The 27483-nt window shown below is 42.8% G+C and overlaps 1 protein-coding gene and 1 long non-coding RNA gene across 4 annotated transcripts in view; one reads left to right on the top strand and one right to left on the bottom strand.

Moving 5' to 3' along the window:
- The window catches only part of LOC123974719 (myosin-7-like), a 41389-nt gene that overhangs the window by 8959 nt on the left and 4947 nt on the right, over positions 1–27483 (bottom strand). Inside the window, exons 8-32 of one of the 2 annotated variants that reach the window (XM_046055567.1) lie at positions 25117–25220; positions 24898–25036; positions 23142–23260; positions 22873–23022; positions 22248–22418; positions 20796–20975; positions 18717–18849; positions 18551–18627; positions 18120–18207; positions 16897–17014; positions 16671–16794; positions 16395–16531; positions 16080–16250; positions 15867–15951; positions 13574–13816; positions 13280–13456; positions 11525–11670; positions 11316–11406; positions 11057–11214; positions 8810–9041; positions 8270–8396; positions 6476–6594; positions 6073–6269; positions 2960–3143; positions 1256–1421 (exon numbers count right to left, since the gene is read on the bottom strand). In XM_046055567.1, the coding sequence (XP_045911523.1) occupies positions 1256–1421; positions 2960–3143; positions 6073–6269; positions 6476–6594; positions 8270–8396; positions 8810–9041; positions 11057–11214; positions 11316–11406; positions 11525–11670; positions 13280–13456; positions 13574–13816; positions 15867–15951; positions 16080–16250; positions 16395–16531; positions 16671–16794; positions 16897–17014; positions 18120–18207; positions 18551–18627; positions 18717–18849; positions 20796–20975; positions 22248–22418; positions 22873–23022; positions 23142–23260; positions 24898–25036; positions 25117–25220 (3636 nt within the window). Of the gene's footprint in view, positions 1–1255; positions 1422–2959; positions 3144–6072; positions 6270–6475; positions 6595–8269; positions 8397–8809; positions 9042–11056; positions 11215–11315; positions 11407–11524; positions 11671–13279; positions 13457–13573; positions 13817–15866; positions 15952–16079; positions 16251–16394; positions 16532–16670; positions 16795–16896; positions 17015–18119; positions 18208–18550; positions 18628–18716; positions 18850–20795; positions 20976–22247; positions 22419–22872; positions 23049–23141; positions 23261–23362; positions 23374–24897; positions 25037–25116; positions 25221–27483 lie in introns of those variants that run through there. The other variant, XM_046055566.1, reaches the window with a different exon arrangement.
- LOC123974723 overlaps positions 26621–27483 on the top strand; it is a 31012-nt gene continuing 30149 nt past the window's right edge. For both annotated transcript variants that reach the window (XR_006825915.1, XR_006825916.1), the window contains exon 1: positions 26621–26829. This is a non-coding gene — a long non-coding RNA (uncharacterized LOC123974723). The remainder of the gene's footprint in view (positions 26830–27483) is intronic.

Below are 27483 nucleotides of genomic sequence, written 5' to 3'. Positions count from 1 at the left end.
ATCAAGCTCCTCTCCTGTGGAACCAGGTTCCAGTTTGGGTTCAGGAGGCAGACACCATCTCCACATTTAAGAGTAGGCTTAAGACTTTCCTCTTTGATAAAGCTTATAGTTAGGGCTGGCTCAAGTGAGTCCTGAACCATCCCTTAGTTATGCTGCTATAGGCCTAGACTGCCGGGGGATTTCCCATGATGCACTGAGCTCCTCTCTCCTCTACTTTCTCTCCCTCTGTATGCAACCTCATCCCATTATTGCATGTTACTAACACAACTTCTCCCCTTTCCAGTAGTCTTGTGCTTTCTCGTCCCTCTCCTCTCTCCTCCTATCACTTCCTGCAGGTGTTTCTGGCTCTGGAGCTGTGGAGTCTGGATCTGTGGCTGCGGGTCACCTGCTGCCCCTGTGTTCCTGCTAGACCTCCAAGTACTTTTGGTACCTAAACCCAACCAAGTACTTTTGGTACCTAAACCCAACCAAGTGCTTGTGGTGCCTAAACTCAACCAAGTGCTTTTGGTGCCTAAACTCAACCAAGTGCTTTTGGTGCCTAAACTCAACCAAGTGCTTTTGGTGCCTAAACCCACCCAAGTGCTTTTGGTGCCTAAACTCAACCAAGTGCTTTTGGTGCCTAAACTCAACCAAGTGCTTTTGGTGCCTAAACTCAACCAAGTACTTTTGGTGCCTAAACCCACCCAAGTGCTTTTGGTGCCTAAACTCAACCAAGTACTTTTGGTGCCTAAACCCACCCAAGTGCTTTTGGTGCCTAAACTCAACCAAGTGCTTTTGGTGCCTAAACCCAACCAAGTGCTTGTGGTGCCTAAACCCAACCAAGTGCTTGTGGTGCCTAAACCCAACCAAGTGCTTGTGGTGCCTAAACTCAACCAAGTGCTTGTGGTGCCTAAACCCACCCAAGTACTTTTGGTGCCTAAACCCACCCAAGTGCTTTTGGTGCCTAAACCCACCCAAGTGCTTGTGGTGCCTAAACCCACCCAAGTACTTTTGGTGCCTAAACCCAACCAAGTGCTTGTGGTGCCTAAACCCAACCAAACTGCAACCGCTTTACATCGTCAACAAAGTCTCTGGCGCTTCACTTGCCATTTGGGTCACAGAATCTGATAGGTCACACATTTTGGTGTCACACCGGCTACAAGTCCCGAAACACTGGCCGTTGTCCCCAGAGGATAAATCTTCATCTAGCGATGGCCAATGGGTTCCGAGATTGTGGCTAATCTAAGTGAAGAAGACTGAGTGAGGGAGACTGTACCTTGCAGGTTCCTGTTTTCTCGTTTAACTGTCTCCAGGTGGTCGAGAGCTTCTTCATAGCAGTTCTTCAGTTTGAAGAGCTCGGTGCTCAGACTGCGGGACTCTCTCTGCGACGCCTCCAGTTCCATCTGACTCTCCTCAAACTTCAGCTTCCAGTCACTCAACAACTGCATCAAACAAAATGGAAAACACTGCTTATCTTACTGCCACCTTCTATGTCTACAAGTGGTGAGTATTGGATCTTATTTCTTACATTGTTTACGATTTTATTATGGGATAAAGGTCCAGTGTGTCATATTTCTGAGGATCTATTGACAGAAATGCAATATAATATCCATAACTATGTTTTCAGTGGTCTATAAAGACCTTACATAATAAACCATTATGTTTTTATTACCTTAGAATGAGTCATTTATATCTACATAACTGCGGGCACCTCCTTCCATGGACGTTGCCACGCTGCATCGTCATGTTTCTACAGTAGCTGAAAACGGACAAACAGCGCTACAGAGCGTGTTTTGTCACTACATTCTTCTGGTTCTACTTCTGATAATCATCAAAATTAAAAGGAATGAACACTTGAAATATATCAGTCTGTGTGGAATGAATGTATACATTATACAAGTTTCACTTTTTGAATGGAATTACTGAAATAAATCAACTTTTTGATGATATTCTAATTATATGACCAGCACCTGTATACTGCAGGGGTCTGCAAAGAAGTTTTGCATCAGAGCAATAATCAACAATTAAATGGTCTATGTTGATATGTTGTTCAGTTAGCTCACTTGGTAATGGGCAGGGCTATCAACCCAAGAGCTGAGGGTTCAATCCCACCTTAGGGCAAATTTCAGTTTTTCTCTCTTCAACAAATGGATTCTGCAGCAAATGTTTTTCAGATCACAGCATGTGCTGCAGTGTTTTTGTTTCTGTGTTTGATCCACATCCATCAACCTACGGACGCTTTTTGCATTTCCCCAGTACTCCAGGCAGAGCACATTTAAGGGAATCACATTTTCTGACGGCTCTTTCAGAGGTGTGTCAAGTAAAAGCTCAGTTCATCTCTAAATACAGCATTGCACTATATATGCTTGTCACGCTTTTGTTTTGTGGGCAAAACCATTAAAGAGGAAGTGATTATTTGACTAACTGTTGGTGTCATGACTGAGATCTATTTCAGCAAAGCTATCAAAGTATTTATTTATTTATATTTTTTGCCGCTATCGAGGCACCGTAATCTGGCAGCTGGCCTGATATTATTGCTGGCGAGCAGTTTTGGCGAGGGTCCATAATCACAGAGAGAATGAATGTGTTTCCCTTGTCAAAGTTTGTATAAACTTTATTTAATGTGTGGTTTATAAATGACTGCGGTGCAGAAACAGTGACAGTGTTTCACACTCTTGGGTTACATTAACCATGTTGTCGGTCAGTGGCCAAGTCACAATAACACATTTACTGAATACTTAAGTAAATATAATTTCTTAATAAATATACATAAAGAAACTTCATTTCTTGACTGGCCTCTCTCTGCTGTCTCAGAAGAGACAACTTTTGTGCTGTTGTCAGCCACCGTAGCTGTTCTACGCTCTTTGAAAGGTTAGGGGGCAGCGGGAGACTGGACAGGTGGTTGCAATTCACAACCCTCACCACTAGATGCCACTAAATCTTACACACTGAACCTTTAAGGCCGGCGTTGCTGACTGACCTTTTCAAAGTTGCGTTGCTTCTTGTCGAGAGCCAGAGCAGCAGTGTTGGAACGCTCCAGTTCAATCACCAGGTCTTCAATCTCTGTCTGGAGAACCTGTTTGGTTTTCTCCAGGGAGGAACATTTAGCTTGAGACATCTCCACCGCTTCCTCGACAGTCTGCAGTTTGACGACTAACTTCTTCCTACAAACAACAGCACCAGAACTCATGTACTCGACCGCACAGCTGGGAAAAGAAATAACTTGAACCACAAAAATATGCTTCAGGTCAGAGCTGTTATGCAGCTGGTAAAGACAGTTGTAGAGTCTTAACAGTGTTGGAGCTAAACATTTAAACTTAAACCTGTGGATGGTGCTAGAAGAAAAGTCATGGTATCATTGATATCTGAAGGGGTTTGTCCTCTGGGGATGAATTTTAACTTTGGATGTTATTATTTTTGAGTGTTAAGTAGAAAACCCAGAGGAAAGGTCAGCAGGTCAACAAAATGATTACGATTCAGTCTCTGGGGAACAAGGACAGTCCCCTCCAAAAGTATTGGAACAGGAAGGCAAATTCTTTGTTTTTGTTGTCACTGAAGACATTTGGGTTTAAGATCAAAAGATGAGACAAGAGTTCAGAATTTCAGCTCTCAGTTCTTGGTATTCACATCTAGATGTGTTAAACAACTCAGGACAAACCACCCTTTGTTTGAACCCACCCATTTTTTCAAGTGAGCAAAACTACTGGAACATGTGACTGACAGATGTTTCTTGTTGCCTAGCTGTTGCCTTTTAGCTTGATTGTTCACTAGTCACTGCATGACTAGTCTAAGTTTTCATCCTTGGTTCAAACCTATAAAGACTGCATTTCCTGTTAAAGAGGATAAACCAACATGAAGACCAGAGAGCTGTCTGTGGGAGAAAAGCAAGCCACTGTCAAGCTGAGAAAAGAAGGAAAATCGACCAGAGCCATTGGACAAACATTGGGCAGAGCAAGCACAACAGTTTGGGCGTGCATGGCTGCTTCTGGAACAGGCTCATTAATATTTATTGATGATGGAACTGATGATGGTCGCAGCAGAATGAATTCAGAAGCGGACAGAAACATTTTGTCTACCAATTTACAGAGAAATGCACTGAAACTGATCAGGAGGAAGATTATCATGCAGCAGGACAATGACCCAAAGCACACTGCCAACAAAACAAAGGACTTCATCAGGGGAAAAAGTGGAAGGTTTTAGACTGGCCAGGTCAATCAGCTGACCTTAACCCAACAGAGCTGCATTTCACCTCCTTAAGAGGAGAGTGAAGGGAGAAACACCCTGAAACAAACAGGAAATGAAAGAAGCTGCTGTAAAAGCCTGGAATAGCATCACAAATGAAGAACACAACAGTTTGGTGATGTCGATGGGTCGCAGGCTTGAGGCAGTTATTGCAAGCAAGGGTTATGGCACCAAATACTAAATGTTATTTACTTTAAGATTATTTGTTCCAATACTTTTGCTCACCTAAGAATGCTGTGGTCTAATACAAAGGGTGGTATGTCCTGAGTTGTTTAACACATCTAGATGTGAATACCAGGAAATGAGAGCTGAAATTCTGAATGCTCGTCTCATCTTTTGATCTTAAACCCAAATGTCTTTAGTGACAACAAAAACAAAAGAATTTGCCTTACCGTTCCAGTACTTTTGGAGGGGACTGTATATTCACTGTTGCTTCACCTATCAATATTTGCATTCCAGAAGAATGCACATATGCAGTTTACAGTGATAGTGGTGGCAGATTTACCACTCAAAAAGTAGCTTTGAAGAAATGGGTCTTTGATTTCAGACAGCAGTCGAAGCAACTTCTCATTTTTAGTCAGCAAGCGTTTATTTTGCCAATGGTTGCTGGCAAATTCAGCGATAGCTAGCCAGTTAATTAACTTGAGCTCATCTCAACTTCAACTTCTGTTGACTTGAGGATCACAACGAACCAACAAATTTGGCAAAGCCATCTCTAATAAATGTCTCCAAATCCAGTAAAGATCCGAACCGAGCGGCTAAAGTTTTGTCTGAAGCCTAAACTCAGATATAGCAGTATCCACGAACTGTGTAGCATTTTTATGACAACCTGTAACCCCAGGAAATTATGTAGTTAGCAAATTATATGCTAACCCCTGGCCTTGGAAGTAATGCTAGGTTACTACTGCAGGTTGTAAGCTAGGTAGCCATACATGCTAACGTTAGCAGCCTAATTTGTCCTTTCAGGATTTCGCAATGTTGTGATCGCAACTGTTAACACAAATTCAACAAATCCCTGTGAATTCAGCACAACTTTTCCGCAAATCTGACCTATCATCGCCATTTGGCGCCAAACGTTTTCATACGTCAGCTTGTCACTTCCTTGTTTAGAAGACGCAGCAGACGTGTGATACCAACGTCTCACATTTGCCAACAAAAAAAAAAAAAAGGACCTGAAAAACAGGAGCCAGATCTTTTTTACCAAAACAATGTTAACTGTTTCTGCAAAACATGCGCTATTGTGGTCAAACAAAAAGCAAATCGTCTGCTGACGCTCACTTTGCCGCTGCCAAACATACGCGGAGAATGTCAGAAACACATGCAGGTAGACAGACGAGACAAATCAAAGACTCACATGCTGCATCACAGTCACCGGCAAGTGTCATCTGCCTTTGCAGTTTTCAGTTATTCCTGCAATTTCATCGCAAGAACCCCCCCCAAACCATCGCAACCTTCATCACAATAGAAAAGCTGCCGCAAAATCACAAAAAAAAGCCCAGTATCTCCAGTATCTCTTTGACAACAGCTCCACGTACACCGCTTGTGGAAAAATACAAACACTGACACACAAGTTACTGTTAGTAAGCTATGATTGGACAGTTGCTGTAATGGGGAGGGCTTTAGTGCTCAGTTAACTGCCAAGGATCAAAGAGTTTGTCAGACAAAATTACACAACAAAGGCAAAAGCTGAAGGAACGCAAACAGAAGCCTAAATCCTAAAAGCTAACTATATGTCACGTAATACTTGTGTCTGTGCACACTCATCATCAGTCACTTTTTTTAATACTGAATAACATCAGCAGTAACAGTCACAGCAGTGGTAGTTGTAGTAATAGTATCAGAGTATCATACTTTGCGTCTTCCAGCTCCTCTATTCTCAGCACAGCGTCGGTCTCGTACTTGGCTCTCCACTGAACCACCTGGCTGTTGGCTTTAGACAGCTCCCTCTGCAGTTCAGCCTTGGCCTCCTGCTCAGCTTCCAGCTGCTCTGTCAGCAGACTGCAGTCATGACGGGACGCCTGCAAAGCGTGAGCCAGCGCCACACGAGTCTGAAACACACACACATGTAATTACTTTTAACCACGGACCTGATGCCCATATTCCTTTTAACACACCTTTAGCAGAGAGGAACACAAGCTGGCTTATTAAGATCTATGTACAGCTGTTAGCATGAAATAGGATGTAAACAGAGCTGCGACACCCAGCGGGCACAGAATTGAAATGATGGATGAGAGTTATTAGGGTTCAGTGTTACTTTGCTCTCCTCCTCCAGCTGCCTCTTCAGACCCTCAGAGTTTTGGCAAACCCCTGCCTTGGAGCGCTGGAGTTGACCAATCATAGCATCTCGCTCCTCCAGACGACGGCTGTACTCGGCTACAAGAACAACACGGAAAAGAAGATGAACATGGGTAAGTCGAGCCTCCTTCATTAGGTCCTCAAATGATGTTTCTGGTGGCTCAGGAGTTACAGCTGGTCGTCCACTGATCATAGGGTTGGTGGAGTGTCTTTATTATGCTTTTTGACTTTGTCCCTTTCTTTTATTGTGGTCTATACACCTTTTTTGTGCATGTAACAGGTTTGCATAGTGAAATAAAATCCAAAAGTCCAGCTCAAAGGGAGTTCCCATCACCCACTGCTCCTGACTGCCTGAAAACAGCTGGATTGTGGTCCAGCCTTTACTTCTGTAACCTATCTGAGTCCCTTTGTAACACGTGTCATAATGTTCGCCTAGCGGCTGGTGTGGCACGCCCCCCCCCCCCCCCCCCCCCCCCAAAAAAAAACACTGGTGAAGAAACACACTGAGCTGCAGCACACACAGTGACAAGACGTCCGCCTGTTGACTCCCCTCACCCCCACCTGGTCGTCAGTGGACATAAAGCTGTGATGTAGAGACAGAGCTCAGTTAAAACTTTACGTATAAATGATAAATTTGTTGCAAATTAATAACTCACAACTCTGAAACATCTTGCCTCATTACAGGTTGCAAAGCTGGTTCGTATAGCTGTTTCTCAATCTGCATTCTTGTCTGTACTTGTGTTCTTGTGGACTTGGTGGTGACTTGTGTGGACTTCGGATAGCCAGGTATCCCAGAATGCATTTCGCCGCCAAAAAGCGGAAATGTTGGAGGAGAAAACTCACAACTGTAAGTTATAATACTGCTGTTATTGTGTCACGGAATGCAGTTTTAAGAGTATTTTTTTGCGGGAATATAGTTTTAGTATGTGGTTGATTTCTCAAGACGGAGCTGATTTAAAAATTTGCAACGACGTTTTCGGAGATGCGAGGTCCCGGCCACCATCAAGTCCGCTGCTGTTCCAATTGCTGAATGACTGACTGCGTGCTCCCGTTCCTGGGAGTTTGTACTCCCCGAGCCGAACTTGCCAAGTCTTAAAGTACAGAAGTCCGAACTTGGCAAACTTGGGATTGAGAAACATGACGTTCTGAATGTTTTGGATCACACTACCTTGCTTGTCAGGACCCGCCCCACTCTGCTTGTGATTGTACAGTAGTCCTTACCAAAGGTACCGAGCATGTGCAACTTAAAACAAAGATTGGATAGAAGTGAGATGCTTCACTCTGTAGCTAAAACAGAGCTGCAGCGATGTGCAGTATGACAAAAATGTGGTGTTTTTTGAAAATTAAAACATGTACACTTATATATATAAAACATGTACATATATATATATAATATCTATATATATATAGTGTGTGTGTGTGTGTGTGTGTGTGTGTGTGTGTGTGTGCGTGTGTATAAGAGACATCTTCTATCCCAGAAGAAACCTAAATTACTATGTAGCCTAGAGGACGCAAGTCATTTAGGATAATATGGCCGCATTGCGAACCTATGAACTTAAGTCATATTTAAACAACTATTGCTTTGTGTTGTTGACCAGAAAGATAATAGCAAGACTTCCCTCTGTGTGCATGTATCCTATAAAAATAAAATGTTGGCTGTATTACTTGTGTCCCCTTCAAAAATTGCTCTTGAGAAATTTTATGTTTATTGTCCCCCCCTACTGTGAGGTGAGATTTACGCCCATGGCTGTACCAGTCTCTGTGACCGCTCGTGCTTTCTGAGAAGAAACTTCAGTCAGCTGTCTCTGCAGCTCCTCTGCTCTGCTCCTGCTTTCATTCAGCTGGTCCTCCAAAACCCTGCACATCTTCTCCACAGCTCCCTGTGCACAAACAGAGAGACACAAGTAGATCATAAGTCATCAAACAAGCAGACGTATCAACTGATGATTGAATCTGGTCCATTGTCACAGAGGCAACACATTTTTGACAGAAAGCTTCATTACAAAACTGCAGGTGTGGCAGGGAGGCTCTAATAAAATGTTGTATCCAGGGTCTTTGCAGCTGGATCGGTATTAGAAAGTCAGGATATGGAATAGTTGAAAAATTACCTTTTAATATTTGTGGCTTCATATGAATTATTAAAACCATTTTATCTTTTTGCATCAAAGTGTGGATTTGAAGCATCAGCCTGTCCATCAGAAATAGACTCAACAGTCTCCAGAGACAGTTTAAAAAGCCAATTTTATTCCTTTAGTTTGGAGTTTTATAAGGTTGTTTTATAAGCTGTTTTTACCTTGGACCTGGATAGTTGCTCCACATTAGTAGCCAGGTCGTCGGCCTCCAGCCTGAACTCGGCCTTCTCCTTCTCAAGTTTCTGTTTGGTTCTCTGCAGAGCGTCTATCTGCTCGCTGAGCTCTGCCACCATGTCCGAGTGCTTCTTCCTCAGAGTGGCGGCCGTCGCCTCGTGGTGAAGCCCCGCCTCCTCCAGCTCCCGTCGCATCTTCAGGAAGTCTGCCTCCCTCTTCCTGTTTGACATGAAGTTGGGTACACTTTGTAGTCACAGCGTCCAATGCTATGTTTAGGTACAGTGTAAAGAATGCATACAGGATTAAGAGATTGAATAAACATTTGAGTGGAGAAGCATCTCACCAATGGCTGCCTCCTTGAGTTTGGTACAATGTCGGTTTACCAATTATAGTATTGGATAGCTCATTACGATATATGAAATGTATCAATGGAATCACAAGTCCTTTGCATTACATTAGACTACACTGTGAAACATTAAGTTAGTTAGTTTTTGTATTATAAAATAATAAATCCAGGATAATAACAGACTGGATGTATCCACCATGTTGATATTTTGCAACAAAGCACCAGACGTTACCATAACTGGAGGAGATGGTAGCGATAGCAAGCTTGGTTAGCAAGGTGCATCTGTAATTCACGTTAACTGTGATTTTAACTGGGATGCTAATTTTTGGCCAGCAATAAAAAAAGGGGGTAAAACAAAACGTACCTACTGGAAAAAATGAACAGCCGACTCCTAATAAGCTTTTTCAACGGAGACTTGTCAATCAGCTTGTAGCCCCGCCCTAAAGCCTCCCCTGCTTCCTGGTCTCTGTTCCTCTAAATGGGACCATAATTTACTAAATGAACATCACGCTGTGTTGAAGAAGACTTGAAACTAGCGACTGAGACCATAAACTCATCAGGAAAGTGTTTACTGAGGGAATAAATCAGCTAAGAAGTAGAAACATTTAACCATTATTTCTAATGAAGCCAGACTTCTTTTTGCAACCAAAGGAGTCGCCCCCTGCTGGCTGTTCGAAAGAATGCCAGAGGTTCAGCTTGCTTACTGCCCAGTCGGGAGTATAAACTGCTCCGCAACCGAGATTTACAGGCTGTAATGACACATTAGTCGATGGTACAAATGCTTCTCTTGAATAAACTGTGTGAACGTTTAATGAATGTACTTGCTAGATGCTAAGTGACCATTAGCAAGGCAACTTGCTTGGAGAGCTATTGTGAATCAGCAGTTAGCTCAGCAGCTACAGCCAGTTCCAAGCTAGCCCTAAAAAGTAGCAGTGCTTCACCAAACCACTAGCAGGTGAGGACAAGTCGATGAACTTTGGGTGTCCCACTTTCCAAAGAGCAACCAGGCCATAAGGGTCGACAGCCATGCTAGCACCTAGTGTTGTAGTACTCGAGACCGGTCTTAAGACCACTTTTTGATGGTCTTGGTTTCGTCTCGGACTTGACCGCATTTGTACTCTGTCTTGGACATTGAGGACTCGAGATTTTATTTTGAGACCAGTCAAGTAACTTTGGGAATATCAATAAATTGCTTTTGCATTGTGTGATTTGTTAACATACTAACTTTGATTAGATGTAAAACTCGTTGCTTCAAATGCAACCAATAAAAAAAAATGTGTTGTTTCCGTTAACGGCTGTCCCCCCTCCCCGCGATGGTAAGCGTGGAAGAGGAGTGTTGAATAAAGATGCTTACGTTGATTTCAGCTCTTAGTGTTTGTATGTGAGTGTTTTAATGGGAATGTGGATCTTTCAGATCGATTTGAGAAGCACCTCTCATCTTGTTCCACATTTTATTGTGTGTCATGTAATGTGGTGAACTGGTCTTGGTCTCGACTCTGTCTCGCCCTCCATCGGTCTTGGTCTTGACTTGTTCTCAGCCCCTAAAAGTCTTTGTCTTGTCTCGGTAAACTCTGATCTTGGTTTTGACTTGGTCTCGGTTTGGGCGGTCTTGACTACACTACTAGCACTTCTGTAAGGCTGTTCTTAGATACAGCTGCTGATAAAAATGCTGATGTTCAGCAGGTATAATGTTTGGTCATAAAGAAAACTATTGGACCCATGAACATGTTGACCTGATGATGCCGATTAACAGTCAGAGGATCACCAACTTGATGGGATCCTGAGCGGAACGTCTGACCCCCATTTCAATACAATCCATCCAATATAAAACCGAAACTGTCAACCCGCTGTTGGACGTTAGAGGATTATAACTGTAGATGATGATGACCTGTTGAGAGCGATCTGAGCGGCCGATGCTCCTCCAGCCTCTTCCAGTTTTTCTCCAAGCTCCTCCAGCTCCCTGGCGATGTCGTTCCTCTGACGCTCAGTTTTGGAACGCCACGCCCGCTCCGCCTCCAGCGCCTCCTCCAGCTCCTCAATTCGAGTCTGAGGGTGCAATCACAAAACAGTCCTGTAGAAGCAGCAGCAGTGATGAAGGGGCCGATCAGGAAGCTAAACGGGTTCTATTCTGAATTAATCTCACCAACCTGAAGCTCTTTCATCTTCTTCTGAAGCTGAGCAACCAAACTCTGTTCGTCCTCCATTTTTGATTGAAGCTGACCCAACTCAAAGTCTTTTCTTCAGGGAGACAAAGAAAGAGTATCAAGGGAAAGGAATAAACACACTAAGCTTTATTTTTTAGTTGAGCTCGTCCTTGTGGAGAAATTCTCTTGACAGGCAGCATGTGTTTTCTTACTTCTTCAGTCTCTCTTCCAGCTCTTCCTTCTGGTTCTCCAGGTCCCTCACAGAGTCCATGGACAGCTTCAGATCTGCCTCCAGCTTCCTTTTGGTTCGTTCCAGATCTATGCGCACCTTCTTCTCCAGCTCCAAGGAACTTTCCACCTGCAAGGAAGAGAGGGGGGAGGCTTAGTCATAGAAAGAGAGTACCTCGACCTTGTAGGTGTTCCAAAACCTTAGAAGGCACTTTATGTTGGGTTTTACTTAAATTTAACACCAATATGGATATGATCTAGAGGATCTTTAAATCCTTGAAGAAGTTCTGATTGCCATTAAATAGATTCAAGGTTTTTTTGGTGATTTTCATGGTCTTTCAGGAGTTTCTAGTGGTTCTTTAGGATGATCTACTGGTCAGAAAGTGGTTGCAAATGTCTTTCAGGTTGTCCTTATGGTTACTGAGAGGGTTCTAGAGTTCCTTCTGGTGGTCCTTATGGCCATTCAGTTGGTACTAGTTGTCCTTTAGGAAGTCCCAGGGATCCTTTGGGTAGTTGTAATGAAAAGCGTTATTAAGCAGGTTCTAGAGGTCATTTAGGCAGTTTTGGTGTCATCCAGCAGGTTGCAGTGGTTTGTTGGGTAATTCATATAGTCACTGAAGAGCTTGTAGGGATTCTGTAGGTGGTTAGGGTGTAAATTTCTGGTGATAATTAAAAATAGAATGTGTAAGAACTGAGACTGGCCACCTGTCAAATCCATACTCCAAAAAAATGGGGGGCAGCATATCACACATCAGTCTATAACTGCTGTTAAGTGCCTTTAACTAGCAAGTTCAGTTAGCCGTGCAGCTAACTAAGCTGTCCTATTAGCTGAGTGAATCCAGAAAGGGCACTAGAATCGGACCTGGGGAAGTAAGGGCACTAGAATCGGAGCTGGGGGAGCAGGCAATGGAACCGGGATCAGCAGCCTCCTGGTGATCATGACCCGACCAGGACCAGCCTCAGAGACAGATGGAGGCCAGTTGGATGACAAGGTATACAATAAGAGGGGATTTACTGCGGCTCTGACCAGGACTTTGTCTCTGGGGTGGACACCGGGTTCAGGCAGGGACAGGAGAGACATCAGGTGGGAGCTCAGGCATCAGAAAGGCAAAAAGATTTCACATCTAACTCACTGAATTGCGGGTTTATTTCACCAAACCAGAGCTGGCGATTGTTGGAAAAGTGGAAAGACAATCCATGGCGGTGCTGGTGAGCTTTATTTTGTGATCTGTTAACAAGGCGGTAAGTTCTGTGAAAGACAGAAACCGAAGGTGTACGGTTGTATTTTTTTGAAAAGAAAAATAGGTGTAAGAATATTTTCTTTCTTGCCATTTTGTAAGTTTATTTATTAGACTTAAGGAGGAGGCCTGAGCTATACTGTCTTCAGAACAGGCCGGGGCTACCTGGTTAGCATGCTAACTACTCTGCAAGGGTAGATATCTCTGCAACAAAATACATAGATGTCAGAACTGTTACTTCTTCACATTTGGTTGATAATGTATTTTTTAAGAGGTTCTACTGTAGAGCTTCCTTTGGTTGTTCTTGTGATAATTAAAAGAGGCTTTAAAGATCCAATAGGTGGTTTTAAAGGCCATTTAGGAGGTTCTAGATGGTCATTGTGCTCATTGAGGAGTTTTTGGCTGACAAGACCAATCTACAGTCAGGCAGTTCTTCCAGCCCAGCATGTGGACAGACGTTAATAAATATACATTTTCACACTTCAGGCAGACTTTTCTTACATTGTCCACTTGCTGCTCCAGCCGAGCTTTCGCCTTGGCCAGCATGTTGACCTTGTCCTCGTGTGCCTGAAGGTCATTCAGAACCTGCTGGTGAGCTTCCTGCAGGGCGGCTTTCTCTCTGCTCAGAGACGATATGGTTTCATCCAGAACACACATCTCATGGGACAGGTTCTTCATCTGGACGGAAAGAAAAACATTTAAACCTGTTAGCTCCACCCATCACCAGACTAAAGCTCTCAATCTAAAAGAGAAAGAAAGAATCCTGCAGGGACACATAGCTGTTCGCCAACACACCTTGTTTTCCACTCCATGTCTCTCTCTCTCCACTTTAGCCAGGGTCATCTCCAAGTCGTCGACGTCTTTCTTCAGCGACGCCACCTCGTCCTCCAGCTGACGTTTCTTGGACGTCAGCGTTGCGCTCACCTCCTCCTCATCCTCCAGACGTTCCTGCATCTCCTTCAGCTTCGACTCCTGGGAGATTTTGGACTGAATCAGCTGGTTGCAGCGGTCCTCTGCATCCATCAGGTTATCCTGCTCCTGGATGATTAAAATGATAAAGATGTAACAAATTATAAAGGTATTAAAGAAAAGTGAGAGTTTAGCTGAATAAAGAAGGCTTTCCTGTTTTAAATAAATGAAAATAGCTCAACTAGGTCAAATCTTTTATTTCAAAACCAGGGATAAGTTTGTCCTTTGACAAAAGAAATTCAGACACATATGTCTTAATGACCTAATGAGGCCAGTAATCACACTAAAATTGCAGATATTAAATTTTTATTAACTTGTAAATCAAACAACTTTGTAGATGTTCAAAGTAAAGTATTTTTTTTTTTTTACTTTACTTTGTTTTTACTTGGAGCTAGACTCGCAGTTTCCCCCTGCTTCCAGTCTTTATGCTAAGCTAGGCTAAACTACCTCTGTAATCGATGCAATTCATTTTGAAATGAATTTGGTTCTAACTATAAATTTATCTCCTAAATTTAAATATTCTTAAAAGGAAAGGATCATCTTTTAAATTGTTTATTAAAGGAGACCTATTATGCTTTTCCTCATTTTATGACCTACAATGTTTTAATGTTGGATGTTCATGTTAAACTTGGCCAAAGCTTCAAATAATGAGATTAAAGTATTTAAAAGAAATCCCTGTGAGCGTAAACCTCATATTTCCTCCTGTTTTGAACGCTCTGTTTTCAACGGCTTTTTCTACCAACGGCTCCGTAATACGACACATGGAGCCAGACGGAGCTGCTGTTCCATATATGGTCATTTGCTCCCACAGCAACGGCACAGCAACGCTCAGTCTGCCTGTTCTGCCCAGCAACAACAACAGCCTGGTAACATGCTTCAGTTCTTGGCCAATCAGAAGACAGTGAGTGGGCTTTGAGAGGGGGGGCCTTAAAGAGACAGGAGCATCTACCATCTATCTCTCGAGTTCGCCAAGTTCGGACTTCTGTACTTTAAAGCTCGGACTTGGCAAGTTCGGCTCTGGAGTACAAACTTCCATTCAGCAGTCATTCAGCAATTGGAACAGCAGCGGGCTTGATGACGGCCAGACCCGTTAGCGGGCGGGACCTCACATCTCCGAAAAACGTTGTAGCAATTTTTTAAATCAGCTTTGTCTTGAGAAATCGACCACATATTTGTAGTTTAAACAACTATATTCCCACATAAAAAACTCTTTAAAATACTATATGTGACACAAGAACAGCAGTATTATAAGTTAGAGTTCTGAGTTTTCTTGTCCGGCATTTCCGCTTTTTGGCGGCGAAATGCATTCTGGGAACTCCGGTGATCCGAAGTGAGAACACATCCGGGTATTGTACTGTACTTGGCTAGATGCGTAATTTGAATTGGAACAGTACTTTGGCTGCGACTGATGACGTTTCACAAGAACACAAAAACAGACAAGAACGCAGATTGAGAAACAGCCCTTGTTTCAGACAGAGGCTGAAATGAAGGCTTACATGAAGAGCCAGTCTAAGACAGAAAATTATTTTTTTGAACTTTGAGTCATGAAAAGCTGCCATATAGGAGTCACAGAACTACAATATAGGTCTGGAAAAGCAGATTAATGGGTCTCCTTTAAATTTAACAAGTAAGAGAATTTTCTTAACCCATTCACAAACCTCAGTCCTTGATTTTGTCTGAATAATTATAAATTACCAATATTGGATATGCATGGTTTTCACTGGACAGCAACAAACCTCCCAGATGCTGAACCAATAGTAATTGTATTCTGTGTGTATTTACAACTGCATTGAGATTTATTTTTCCTGATCCAGATAAGAGCTACAGACACCGTTTGCAAGTTAAACCTAGGTGTAAATGGGTGTAAGAAAAATCTTGAATTGTTCCTTTTAATACTTTAGAAGATAAACAGAAATTTCTCCTACATTCAAGGTGCATGGGGAAGGGAAAAAGTCAGAAGAGGTCAAAACGCGGCTTGTGGCCTTCTGGATGACCTAATCAACACGACAGTCACAAGCCGAAAAGCGTCGGTCTGGCAGTAAAGTTGTTCTAAATGCTACAAGCCTTCTTAGGAGTTTTGACCCCTTCGTCATTCCTTTAAGTTTCAGTGCTTGCTTACAGCTTGGAGCTGCAGAGCCAGGTCATTTTTCTCCTGAACCAAAACCACCTGCCGCTCCTCTGCATCCCGCCGCTTTACCTCTGACCTGACGGAGAAAACATAACAGTGAACCACAGTGACAGACAACACAGGCAGGAGGCGGAGCAGCAGACTTCTATCATGATATAAATTGCCTGCATGTATTTGATTAAATTATACAAACAGGTGACAGACCTGTCAAAGGCCTCTTTTAGTTTGTTGAATTTGTCATTAAGAGCAGCCAGCTCTTTCTCCACCTGGGCGCTCTTGAGCAGGGGGCGGAGCTTATAGAACAGCATCATCCACGGCCACGTCCTCACAGAGAAGAACGCCCTGAGGTTGAACTGAATCACCAGTACAGCGTCCCTGAGAGGAAGAAGTAAAGACCACACCTGAGTTTCCACCCCCAAAACTAACAAATCTCTTGAACTTTATAATCCAGCCGACGTTTTCAACTTTATCAAAATAACACAGGCTTATTCCAGCCGACGTTTTCGTTGTCTTATTGACCATTGCAGCATCATCTTTTGTCGCTCCATCCTCATCAGCTTCCCTCTGGCCATGGCCTGAACAATGGTGAGGATCTGAGACAGACGGGCGTCCCTCATGTCCTCCAACTGACCCAACAGGCCTGCCTTAAAAAACACCTGAGAGGACACAACAGAGAAGATCATAGAGCAACACCATCTAATCTTCATCTCAGCTTTCCGAACAGATGTAAGGACAACATACAACCCCCTCTATCCTCAGACCCCGGTAGTAATATTTACAGTATTTGTACTGTACCTTAGAGTGTCCGAACTTATACTGGGTGGGGTCTATGTCCAGAGAGCCCAGCAGTTTCTCCACAGCCTTCCTGCTGTCCATAAACGAGTCCTCTGGAATCGCAGAAGGATTCAAGATGCGATACCTGAGAAAGAAACGTGCAAAGAGATTATTAAAGAGTACTAGCTGAGAACATCCGGAGTGTGAAACACTTGTGTTTCTGCGCGTGGTCCGGTTTGGGACTGACCGCTGTTTGAACTCTGCGTACACGATGCGGTTTGGAAAGCCCTTCCTGCAAATCCTGATCCCCTCGAGGACCCCGTTACACCTCAGCTGGTGGAGGACCAGGAAGGGATCCATCACACCTGGAAAACACAATGCGACACCTGAAACATCTTCAAAGACAGTCTGCTGTCCTTCCACATGACGGGACACGTTTCCATTCTTTGGTTTCAGTTTCTGCAAACTTTTAAACTGATTCTTTTTTCTATTTTTTGACATTTAGTAGAGAAATGAAACTATAATCAGTTAAAGTTCTAATTGAAATGCCTTGACTGTTGGAAGTATTGGAACTATGCTTACATTAGAATAACCATGTATGTTAGCATGGTTTGAGGGGATTGTATTAGCAGGCTTAATTCAGGTTTCAGGTCAGACACAGCTCAGGTACAGGTCTCGCTTAGGGTCACTAACTGACCCCAGAAGTAGAAGATCCCTGAACTTTTCCGCCATAGTTGTTTGCCTCCGTCTCCCTCCTTGTCATGGTGACGACAGCTGGACTGATATTGGAAAGCATTAGAGTTGATTGAGATGTCGGTTTTTGCACTGGAGTCTAAACATCAGCTGTTTGGCTGTGTTAGGAAACAAAACTAACACAATGACAGTAATGTATTGCTGTTAGCTGTAATGCAATAATATTGAGTAATATTATACCCGTTACAATCTCAGTACCGTGCGTTTCATCGCATTTAAACCCGAAATTAAGTGGTGTGTCTTTTTAATAAATCACCAACACCAAGAAACATTTCGGTAGCAGAAAAACCAATCAAAGAGTGAAAGTCTGACGTTATTTCCTGTTGCTGGAATCCGATGGTTGAGATTGTACGCAGGGTGCAAACTACAGGGGAGCTCGGCTCCTCTTAACAAGCTGCTAGCTCCCCTGATGGATCATGGGTAAATAGATTTCTATAGGCTGTGTGTTTGTGTTTAAACAAATCACTTTCATGATCAGAGAGGCTGCTGTCAGTTCATCCTGTCGGGAGAAATCTAATAATCACTGACGTCATGCTGCTGTACCTCGTGCGTAAAATGCGCACAGCATAAATATTGTGGGGGTTTTGGTGTTGTATGCTGACACTGTGATCTCCTCAGCCTCGCTTCAATAAACAAAAGCTGTGTAAGTCATCCTGAGTCTCCGAGAACTTCGTCATCACACCTGAAACCTGGCTAATGTGCGGTATGTTTGGTTACCTGGGTTCTTGGACTCGTTGGGGATGATGCAGCGGACGAAGTGGGGCTGAGTGCTGCGGAGGTTAGCCATCAGCTTGTTGAGATTCTCCTGCATTCAAACAGAGAAAGAGTTGGAGACCATCTGTAGTGCCTGTCAAGAGTCTCAGCCTATCACAGTCCATCCAGGGGGTTGCTGCTTTTATAATTGCACTTAGGCCCCACCCCCTTCTCTAAATGACACAGATGGCGGCGAGCACCAAAGCCCAGCCTTGTTGCATTAAGTAGAAGAAGTATTCTGTTTCAGGCTGTTTATTTTTCGCCGGGACGAAGACGGTCTCTGCTTTTAAATCCAGATATTTTTTGACCCGTTTCCCTTGTAGTTCACTTTATTCTGAATGCACGGCTCTGCAGCATCTGTCACAACCACAGGTAAGAACAACAGTCCAGCTCACCTTGTGTAACTGTGAAACTGTCTGGAAGGAAGCTCCTCTCCTCTTCCTGTGTTTGGTCTCAGCCTTGGGATCACCCGCTGAAACAACAGCACAAACACTTGTTCACGTCACTTGGATTTCTGTCTCGTACTTTAAACATTCATATGGTGGCTGTTTGTCTAGTTACCCATCTCAGAACTGGTGTAGTTCTCGAACAGTCCAGCCATTAGTTTGTGGGAGGATTTCTGGAACAGAACCACCACCGTCTCATTCAGAGGATCTCTGTTCTTATCCAGCCAACCTGTGATATTGTACGGCACCTACAGGGAGACAAACATACAGAACAACTGTGATCATGAATAGATTTTTCACAACCGTAGACAGATTTAACAGAGAAGAGTGTGAGGCTGGTATCTCTATAGTCGATCAGTACACAGCTCAGCAAACAAAAACTGTCTCTCTGGTCTCTTCTTTTCAGGATCTACAGGCTCCAACTGGCTACGATCTGACTATGTCTAAGCAGACGACACAAAGACTATAGTCCCATATAGTCAGTGATTTGGATTTGCCAAAGTTTCTTCTTGTAAAACAAATGTTTTGTTGCAAAAGTAAAAGTTTTCACCTTGAATCCCTGATACTAGAACCACAAACCAAACCACGTCTCAGTGTATGTTGGATGATATTTTAATAGCCATGGCCTTAAGAATAAACCAAGAATTAAAGTACTTCCGTCTGGGAGTGACTCACATGAAAAGAGCACCAAGATGACTTTTGTCACTTTTGTATATAAATAAAATTGAATCATATCTATGCTTTTTTAAAGATGATCAGGTGCTGTAATGATGTCTTTACAAGTTTAGTTTATCGACCCAAAGAGCCCGGCTCAAGGCCATTTTCTGTCTCTTCCACCTCTCCTTTGGATCTTTTCCTTGCAATAGTAAATTACGAAGAACGGTCTAACTGTGTGTTGTTGTTTTAACATCTGTAAAAACTCCATGTCAAGCACTTATAGAACCTATTACTGGTCTACTTTGCAGTCTTGGCCGAAGCCGAAGCCGAATATATTGGAAGAATTTGCTGAATACCGAACAAGTACATTCACATTTTTTCCTTTTTTTACCATTGCATAAATTAGATAGTGTTTCCCACATGTGGAGAGACTGTGGTGGGGGGGGGTCCGGGGCCCGAGAGGGTCCGGTAAAGTAAATTACACGCGTCCATTTACTTTTAATGGACACATGTAATATGTTTTATACTTTCTGTGAATATAATCCAAATAATCTTATTTCCATCCTGTACAGACGCCTTATTTTGGAAACCGGACGTTGTCACGTGTGTTTCCTCCTCGCACTAAAGTCATCCAGTCCGACCCAGTTTGATAAATGTTCTATGTGGTTCTCGTACAGCGTAAGACTTAGGTAGGACTCTCATACTGCAACACTGACAGGATAACCTAACCTGCCTATCACCTCGCTCTGGGCCGTTTCAGTTACCATAAAGGCTAAAATACGTGTGCACTCCAAATTTAGGTGCGGCTAACTTAATCGCCTTCTCACAAGCCTTTTGACGTATTAGGCCGAACACCGAAAGAGCTTTTTTTTGCTATTTTCGGCCGATTCATTTCGGTGGCCGAACATTCGGTGCATCTCTTGAACCTGAGTTTTGCTTTTTAGTACATAGACCTGTTTGGACGAACAACAGTGAGCAGAGACACACTGTAAAAGCCACCACTCTATTTAATTTCAGTGCTTCCATTTTTCATTCCAAATCTATGTTTTATGTTACATATTTCTATTACGGCCTCCAAAATCCGAAATTGCATGTTTAATTTAGCTGATGTACGGTGACCTGATATAAAGCCCACAGATTAAAGATTATTCACTGGGTTTAGGATGACAATAACGTTCACACATTCCTCTATAAATAATCTGAAAACATAGAAGGTTACTCCTGCATAGCTTAAGCCTTCACAGTTGAAACGTAGACATGCAGAATTGAGCATGAGTCAAATGCAAGGTTAGCTAGTTTAAATATGCTGACTGTAGTCTTAACTACAAACTAAAACACTCATTTTAGAGATAATACAGTACTCTGCGTACTCATGTAATCCATGTTTATTGTTGTACCAGCAACTGGTCAATCTTATTTTACTACTAGCCTCTCTGATTGGGAACCAGCACTCAAATCAATAAATATGGCGAATTCCAACTGCTGTAACTTTAACATGAGAAGCAACTTTAAAGGAACAATATGAGCTGAGACCCACCACTCCAGCATAGTGAACCACCTCAAAGTGCGTCTCATATTTGCGCTTCTTGTCCGGCCGCGGCCGCTGGAAGTTGGGCGACTTCCCCAGATGGTTGTCGTAGAGTTTGGTTTTAAAGCTGTGCTCCGTGGCCTTGGGGAACATACACTCCTCCTCCATGATGGACAGAATACCCATAGGCTGAAAGAAATCCACATTGATTTATTTAGTATTTTAATATCAGATGCACTTTTCCTTCAGGGAAAACGTTGAAAACATCTTTGACCATGCAGAATCATTCACTTCTACCTCATCCGTCTAAATAAATAAATATTCCTTGGGTAACACTTGTGAAGGATCTCTGCTAGTGTTGTGGTCAAGGCCACCCAAACAAAGTCATAACCAAGTGTATCGTGACCGAGACAAGACCAAGACTTCGAGGGGTTGAGTAGCCATAATTTCAGAAGCTGTATGCAGCTGACATTAGCTAACCTTGGTCTTAAATCTCGCACCTGAGTGATTTGCAGGACTCTCTGTCCACCTGTAAACGCGCAAGTGGGTCCAGAGTATAACTGGATCAAAGCGGCCTGCGGACAGACGCGTCCTGGTTTCTCTGTAGTGTCCGAGGGTTTTCGGAGTTTCAGTGGACCCAAAGATTGCTATGGACCCGTGTACAGACTAGCTAGAGAGAGTAGATTAAGTACTCTGTTTATTCTCTTTTCAAATTAATTGTCAATTATTTGCTCAACCCCTCAGCCTGTTTTTATTTTCCATTTATAGCTTTTAACCCTGATTGTACACTGCACTGTAACTTGATGTGTATTTTTTCAATTTCCCTACGTTGCTTTTAAACTTTTTTTATATTTCCCTGTTGCTTTTATGTTTTATGTAAAGCACTTTGAATTACCTTGTTGTTGAAATGTGCTGTACAAATAAACTTGCCTTGCCTTAACGTTGAAGTAACTTAGCTTGCACATTAGCTACATAGCGTTATGCCGCCTGTCTCGTCATTGTTTATAACAAGCAAAAACGTCCCATCAATGTCTCACGAAGTTAACACCGCATATATTAGCTACTTCCCTCAATCTGTTAACTAAATTAAGTAGCTTGTGTTGCTCCAGCAACTGAAACTAGTTACATTTATTCATTTAGCTGACGCTTTCATCCAAATTTACAATTGCTTCATATTATATAGTAAAAGTAAGGATGTTAACAAATAAATCAGAAGGTGCTCAGGCAATTTATTGATATTCCCGCTAGTTGTGGTCTTGAAATAAAACGTTGGAGACCACACGAGAGAGACCACTTTTTAAAGTTCTCGGACTGATCTTGAGTACTACAACACTAATCTCTACCTCCATGATGTTAAAGATGATTGAGCTTTACAAACACAGTAAGACACGACCTCCTCCTGACGAAGCCCACCACAGTGAGACAGGACAAAAAAAGAGTAACGCACAAACACACACACACCCTCTCTATGAGGTCTATGCAGGCCTGTAAGTCCAAACCGAAGTCTATGAAGGTCCACTCTATCCCCTCAGTCTTGTACTCCTCCTGCTCCAGGATGAACATGTGGTGGTTGAAATACTGCTGCAGCTTCTCGTTGGTGAAGTTGATGCACAGCTGCTCAAAGTTATTGAACTGCAGAAAGAGATGGACGACATTTAGTAGCCGTGTTCATCACCGGCCGGTGGGCGTTTTTCTTAGCCTAAGAACAGTTCAATCGAAAGGCGCTAAGGGAACCTTTACAAATCCCACCACGTTAAATTCAACTCTCATGGTTAATTTAACCTCCTGCACCCTGTATTCTTTTTCTTTTAAGGTCAAGGTTAACATTTCTGGAGATCAACAAGGTAACGTTTATTTCCTGGGAAGGTCACAAAAACGAACTGGGGGCCAAATCAAACATTAACTTAACCAAGTGAATTCTGGGGGATCTCTCATAGATTCAGATAAGAATCTGTGCATCTAATACAGGAATAGTTCTGGGACATGTTTAGCGTAGCTTAGCACAGGACATCCATCCAGCGGTCAGCTGGGTTTGGAACAGAGTGGAAACTTGACTACATGTCTCATGTCATTCGCTCCTCTTTACCTCAAAGATCTCGAAGCCGGCGATGTCGAGGACTCCGATGAAGTACTGACGAGGCAGAGCGGTGTATAAGGAGGAGTTGATCCGACTCACCAGCCAGTTAAACATCCGGTCATAGGTGGCTTTGGCCAGAGCTGCCACTGCATAGTTGACCTGCACACACATTAAATGGCCGGTGACTGCAAAGATAAATGGTTTCAGTGATCCTACTGCTGTTAGCATGATGTGGTAGAAGAGACCGGGATGGATTGATTGATTGATTGATGAGTTACCTGTTCTACAGTCTGTCCTTTAACGATGAACTCGTTTCCGACTTTGACGCGGGGGTTCAGCAGGCCTTTCAGCAGGTCAGCAGAGTTGATGCCCATCAGATAGGCTGCCTTATCCACACCTCAACACACAACACATACAGCTCATCTCATCTGCCTTTAAAGCCCATTAATACACAACTACATGGATATTCCACAACTGTGATGAGGAGGCAAAGAATCACCTGACGTGAAACGTTGAATGTCCACCTGCCTCGTTGGGTATAATATCTTACTTGACTTTAGTTCACCCAACTTTGGCTAATTTGTCTCCAGTAATTAAAAGGAGATTTAAACCACAATTAAGAAACTAGAGCTCAAACAAACAGCCAGGTCTTCAGCTCCTGTCAGGTCTAAAACACAAAGGCTGTTGGACGACTTCAGCTCCTTCAGGGATAGAACCGAGAAAGCTGAGCACAGAACCTTAGATCTTTACAGGAAGCAGTCAGCTGGTAGAACCTCGAGTCAGAACCATACAGCTCACAGATGGAACCGACTTCCTGATGATCTGAAATGCACTCTGCTCTTTTATTTAGTTTTTTTTTTTGCACTGTAACTGTATTTCTGGTCTATTCTATTTGTATTTTAATTGATTTTATTTTGTTGTTGTTGTTTATTGTTGTTGAATGCTCTTTGCAGGGCAGGAACTTCACGAAGGCCTCGTTTCTGTCCATGTTTTATAGACAGCAGTTTCCTTTGCTGAGACTTAGATCGGCCAAACAAAAGCGAGAGAGATGCTTTGGTTATTGCTTCAGCCCACATACTCCTCCTCCTCATCACCAGTTCAACTGCTGGATCAAGGTTCTGCAGCTGAAGCAGAAAGACAGAAGCCTGACAGATCCATGTTATACATGCTGGATTCCTCTGTGACATGTCTGTATCATCACTGCGTTGCGTCATCAGAAGACTATGATGAACCGGCCGTGGGTCAAATCTCTCTCTTCATCTCCTGCAGATCTCATGCTTTGGTTCCTGTGTAGCCGCTGTGGCAGTATGTTGGCATTCAAGTTTGCTGTCATGCAATGAAATCCAGTCTGCGAGACCACATCTGGAGGTGGTCTAGCTTGCTTTATGAGCAGATCTCAGTCTGCTGTCTTGGGGTAAAACGTTCTCACATTGTAGTTTATTACTTATATTATTGTAAATAAACTGTTCTTAAAGAACTTGCCTTGTAAAATAAAGGCATAATAAAATAATCATTATAAAATATTAGACAGAACTGATCCTGGCCGTTCAAGTGGATATGATAAATTTAGCCTACCTGTCTACCTACGTGCACTCTGCCACTGCACTCATTGCGCATGGTGATGTGCTTTGGGAGAGTTTTTCGGTTGTATACTATAAAACTAAAATCTAGTTGTCTCTTCCTGTTTCTCCAACGTTGCCTACTTCAGCCTTAATAAATTTGAAAAAAAAGTAAAATTATCCTCAAGCCTTGAGATAAACTGATCATTTATGTGGACTCATTGTTTTATTGATGCCCTTGGCCTTTGTGCCCTCAAAAAACTGTTAACACCAAAGGCCAAGTGACCTTAAAATGATGAAAATCCAGGCCTGGTTCTTTGAGTTGGCTGTCTAATCAAGCTGCCTTATTAAGAAGCTTATTTGAAGCTTTTTCTATGCTTCTATGGCACAAAATAAATCATCTTGTGTCCTTGCTTTACCGACCAGCAGCAGTTCTATCTGAGCCGATGAGACGGTGAGTAAAGGTGCGTCTTACTCTCGGTGCCGTCGGCCTCGGCCTGCTCCTCCCTCTGCTTCTTCTTGAACTTCATGTTACCAAAGTGCATGATGGCTCCAACGATCTTATAGCAGCCGTACTTCTCCTCTGGAGTGAAGCCCAGCGTGTCCATGGCGTGCTGCACATACAGAGACTGTAGTTTAAATGTCATCACAGAACAGCATGTGTGGTTTTTGGGGTGAGGAGTTTGTCTCTTACGTCCGTCAGCATCAGCTCCTCTCCGTCGTTGATGCCTTCCACTTTGGTCTCTCCCTGAGAGCAGAAGTGGTAGTCGTAGGGGTTGGTGGTCAACAACAGCATGTCTGCAACACAGGACAACCACAGTAATTCCAGCGTTAAATAATCTTAATTATCATAATCATCGCTGAGCGTTAACAGGTTATTGGATGTATCATATGCCACTCTAATTCTTCTTTTAGAGTCACTTTCCTCCCAAGAAATGAGCAGAAAGTTGCATCCCTTTCACTTGGGTCCATTTGTCTTTAAAACTAATATTAAAGACCACAATGGAAGCTAAAGTGTGCACAACAACACACACCACGTCAGTTTTTCTAGTTGACTCTGTGGTCCATCGACTCATCGGTGAATACAGTGTTCGTACTTTAAGTGACAAATTTATTTATATACCATGTAGAGACTCGTTGAGAAAACCAGTTGAAAGTGCTGATGTGGGACTTTCTGTTTCATTTATGTCTGCAGACCATAACACAATTTTTAAAACTATAATAGTTTTAGTTCTTACATATATCTGCTGTATTTGTTTTTATACATAATGGCACAATATTGTTTACAACCTTGAACTTTTATATAATAATATTTTTTACGTTTTTATATGCGCCGGCGTATGGGATTATTTTCCTGTCTAAAATCAAGAGCGTAGTCTTTCAATGCGAGAGCATGACTTATTGATTTCATGTTCACATTTGTTTTTTTCCTTCTGCTTAAACTGTGTGCTTGAACTCTTTACTTTAATATACTTAGAGATTTAAAATTAAATCCTGTACTGTTGTCTTTTTTCTTGGATGTCTAGTTCCTGGCAGTTTAATTATTTGTTAAATTGACAAAAGGAAAAGTCCAACTTCAGAAATATGGGAAAATTATATCATGCATGTGGGGTAAGGTCAGTTTAAAATGTGCTAAACAGTGTTATCTCTGTCTTTTTAGCACTGGTTTGGTCTATCCATCTCTTTGGCTGCAAGATGTTCCACTTCATGTTTATGAGAGCAAAATTAAGTAAAAGTACAAAAGTATTAACATCAAATATATACACTCTGTAAGTACCACAAGTAAAAGTTCTTATTACGTAGAATGGCCCATTTCAGAATTAAATATAGTGATGGATTAATGTGTTCACACCACATACTGCTAACTTTCCCACTGGGAATCAAGACATTCTTATCTAACACATTATAACAATATTCTATTTCTTAATCTGAATTTACAAAGTAACTTGTTACTAAAGTTATCAGATAAAAATAGTGGAGTAAAATGTGCCCCTAATTTGCAGCTAGTGGAAATATAAAGTACAAATTAATCAAAAGTGTACATGTACTTAGTTACTTCCCTCCACCGTTTTGCAGCCATCTGTTAGAAATGAGTGAAACAGCGCCCCCCTTGTTTGTAACGGCCACACATGATACTGCAGCCTTCCAGAGTGCGCAGGTGGAAACCAGGTGCAGGTTAATGAACTAGCAGTCAGGTGAGGTCAGTGTCATCATGTGGAAGGAGCCTGTGAAGTGAGCGGAGACCGACACAAACAGCAGATAGTAGCATCGCTGAGAGTTGTTCCCCAGTGCTGCTAATGATGGCAGTTTAGTTATAGCAGCAATGGAGGTGATCAATAACGTCACAGCTTCAGAAGGACCAGTTCGCTTCCGTGAAGGCAAGAAAAAGCCTTCAGCGTCAGTTAACGTGAGTCAAATACACCCTGTCTGTCGGTTCAGCTGGTGCAAGTTATCTTCTGCACTTGTTTGTGTGGACATCTGTGCTGCTGCTGCTGCATGTTTACTGGTCTTTCAGTCACCTGTTGACTGTGTGTGGTTTGTGAATGAGCCTCTGCACAGGTTCAACCTGTGTGAGAAGTATTTTTAGATAAAGTGCTAAAACCACACTGATTCAAATTCTTATTGAATGGTTGTGGTTTGTTCTTTGTTACTTATATAAATAATATCAGGAATAGGTGGTGATCCTGGTGTCTGATTGGACTGGGTACAGTGGTGGGTGGGGCTACCTTGTAGTTCCGGCTTGTGATTGGATGAGTTACAGTGGTGGGTGGGGTTACCTGAGTTACAGTGGTGGGTGGGGCTACCTTGTAGTTCCGGTGGTGGGTGGGGTTACCTTGTAGTTCTGGCTTGTGATTGGATGAGTTACAGTGGTGGGTGGGGTTACCTTGTAGTTCTGGCTTGTGATTGGATGAGTTACAGTGGTGGGTGGGGTTACCTTGTAGTTCCGGCTTGTGATTGGATGAGTTACAGTGGTGGGTGGGGTTACCTTGTAGTTCCGGCTTGTGATTGGATGAGTTACAGTGGTGGGTGGGGCTACCTTGTAGTTCCGGCTTGTGATTGG

This window comes from Micropterus dolomieu, linkage group LG08 (genome assembly GCF_021292245.1).
Source record: "Micropterus dolomieu isolate WLL.071019.BEF.003 ecotype Adirondacks linkage group LG08, ASM2129224v1, whole genome shotgun sequence".
NCBI classification, from domain to species: domain Eukaryota; kingdom Metazoa; phylum Chordata; class Actinopteri; order Centrarchiformes; family Centrarchidae; genus Micropterus; species Micropterus dolomieu.
The sequence above is the reverse complement of the archived record's forward strand: the minus strand, read 5'-3'. Positions and strand labels throughout refer to the sequence as shown.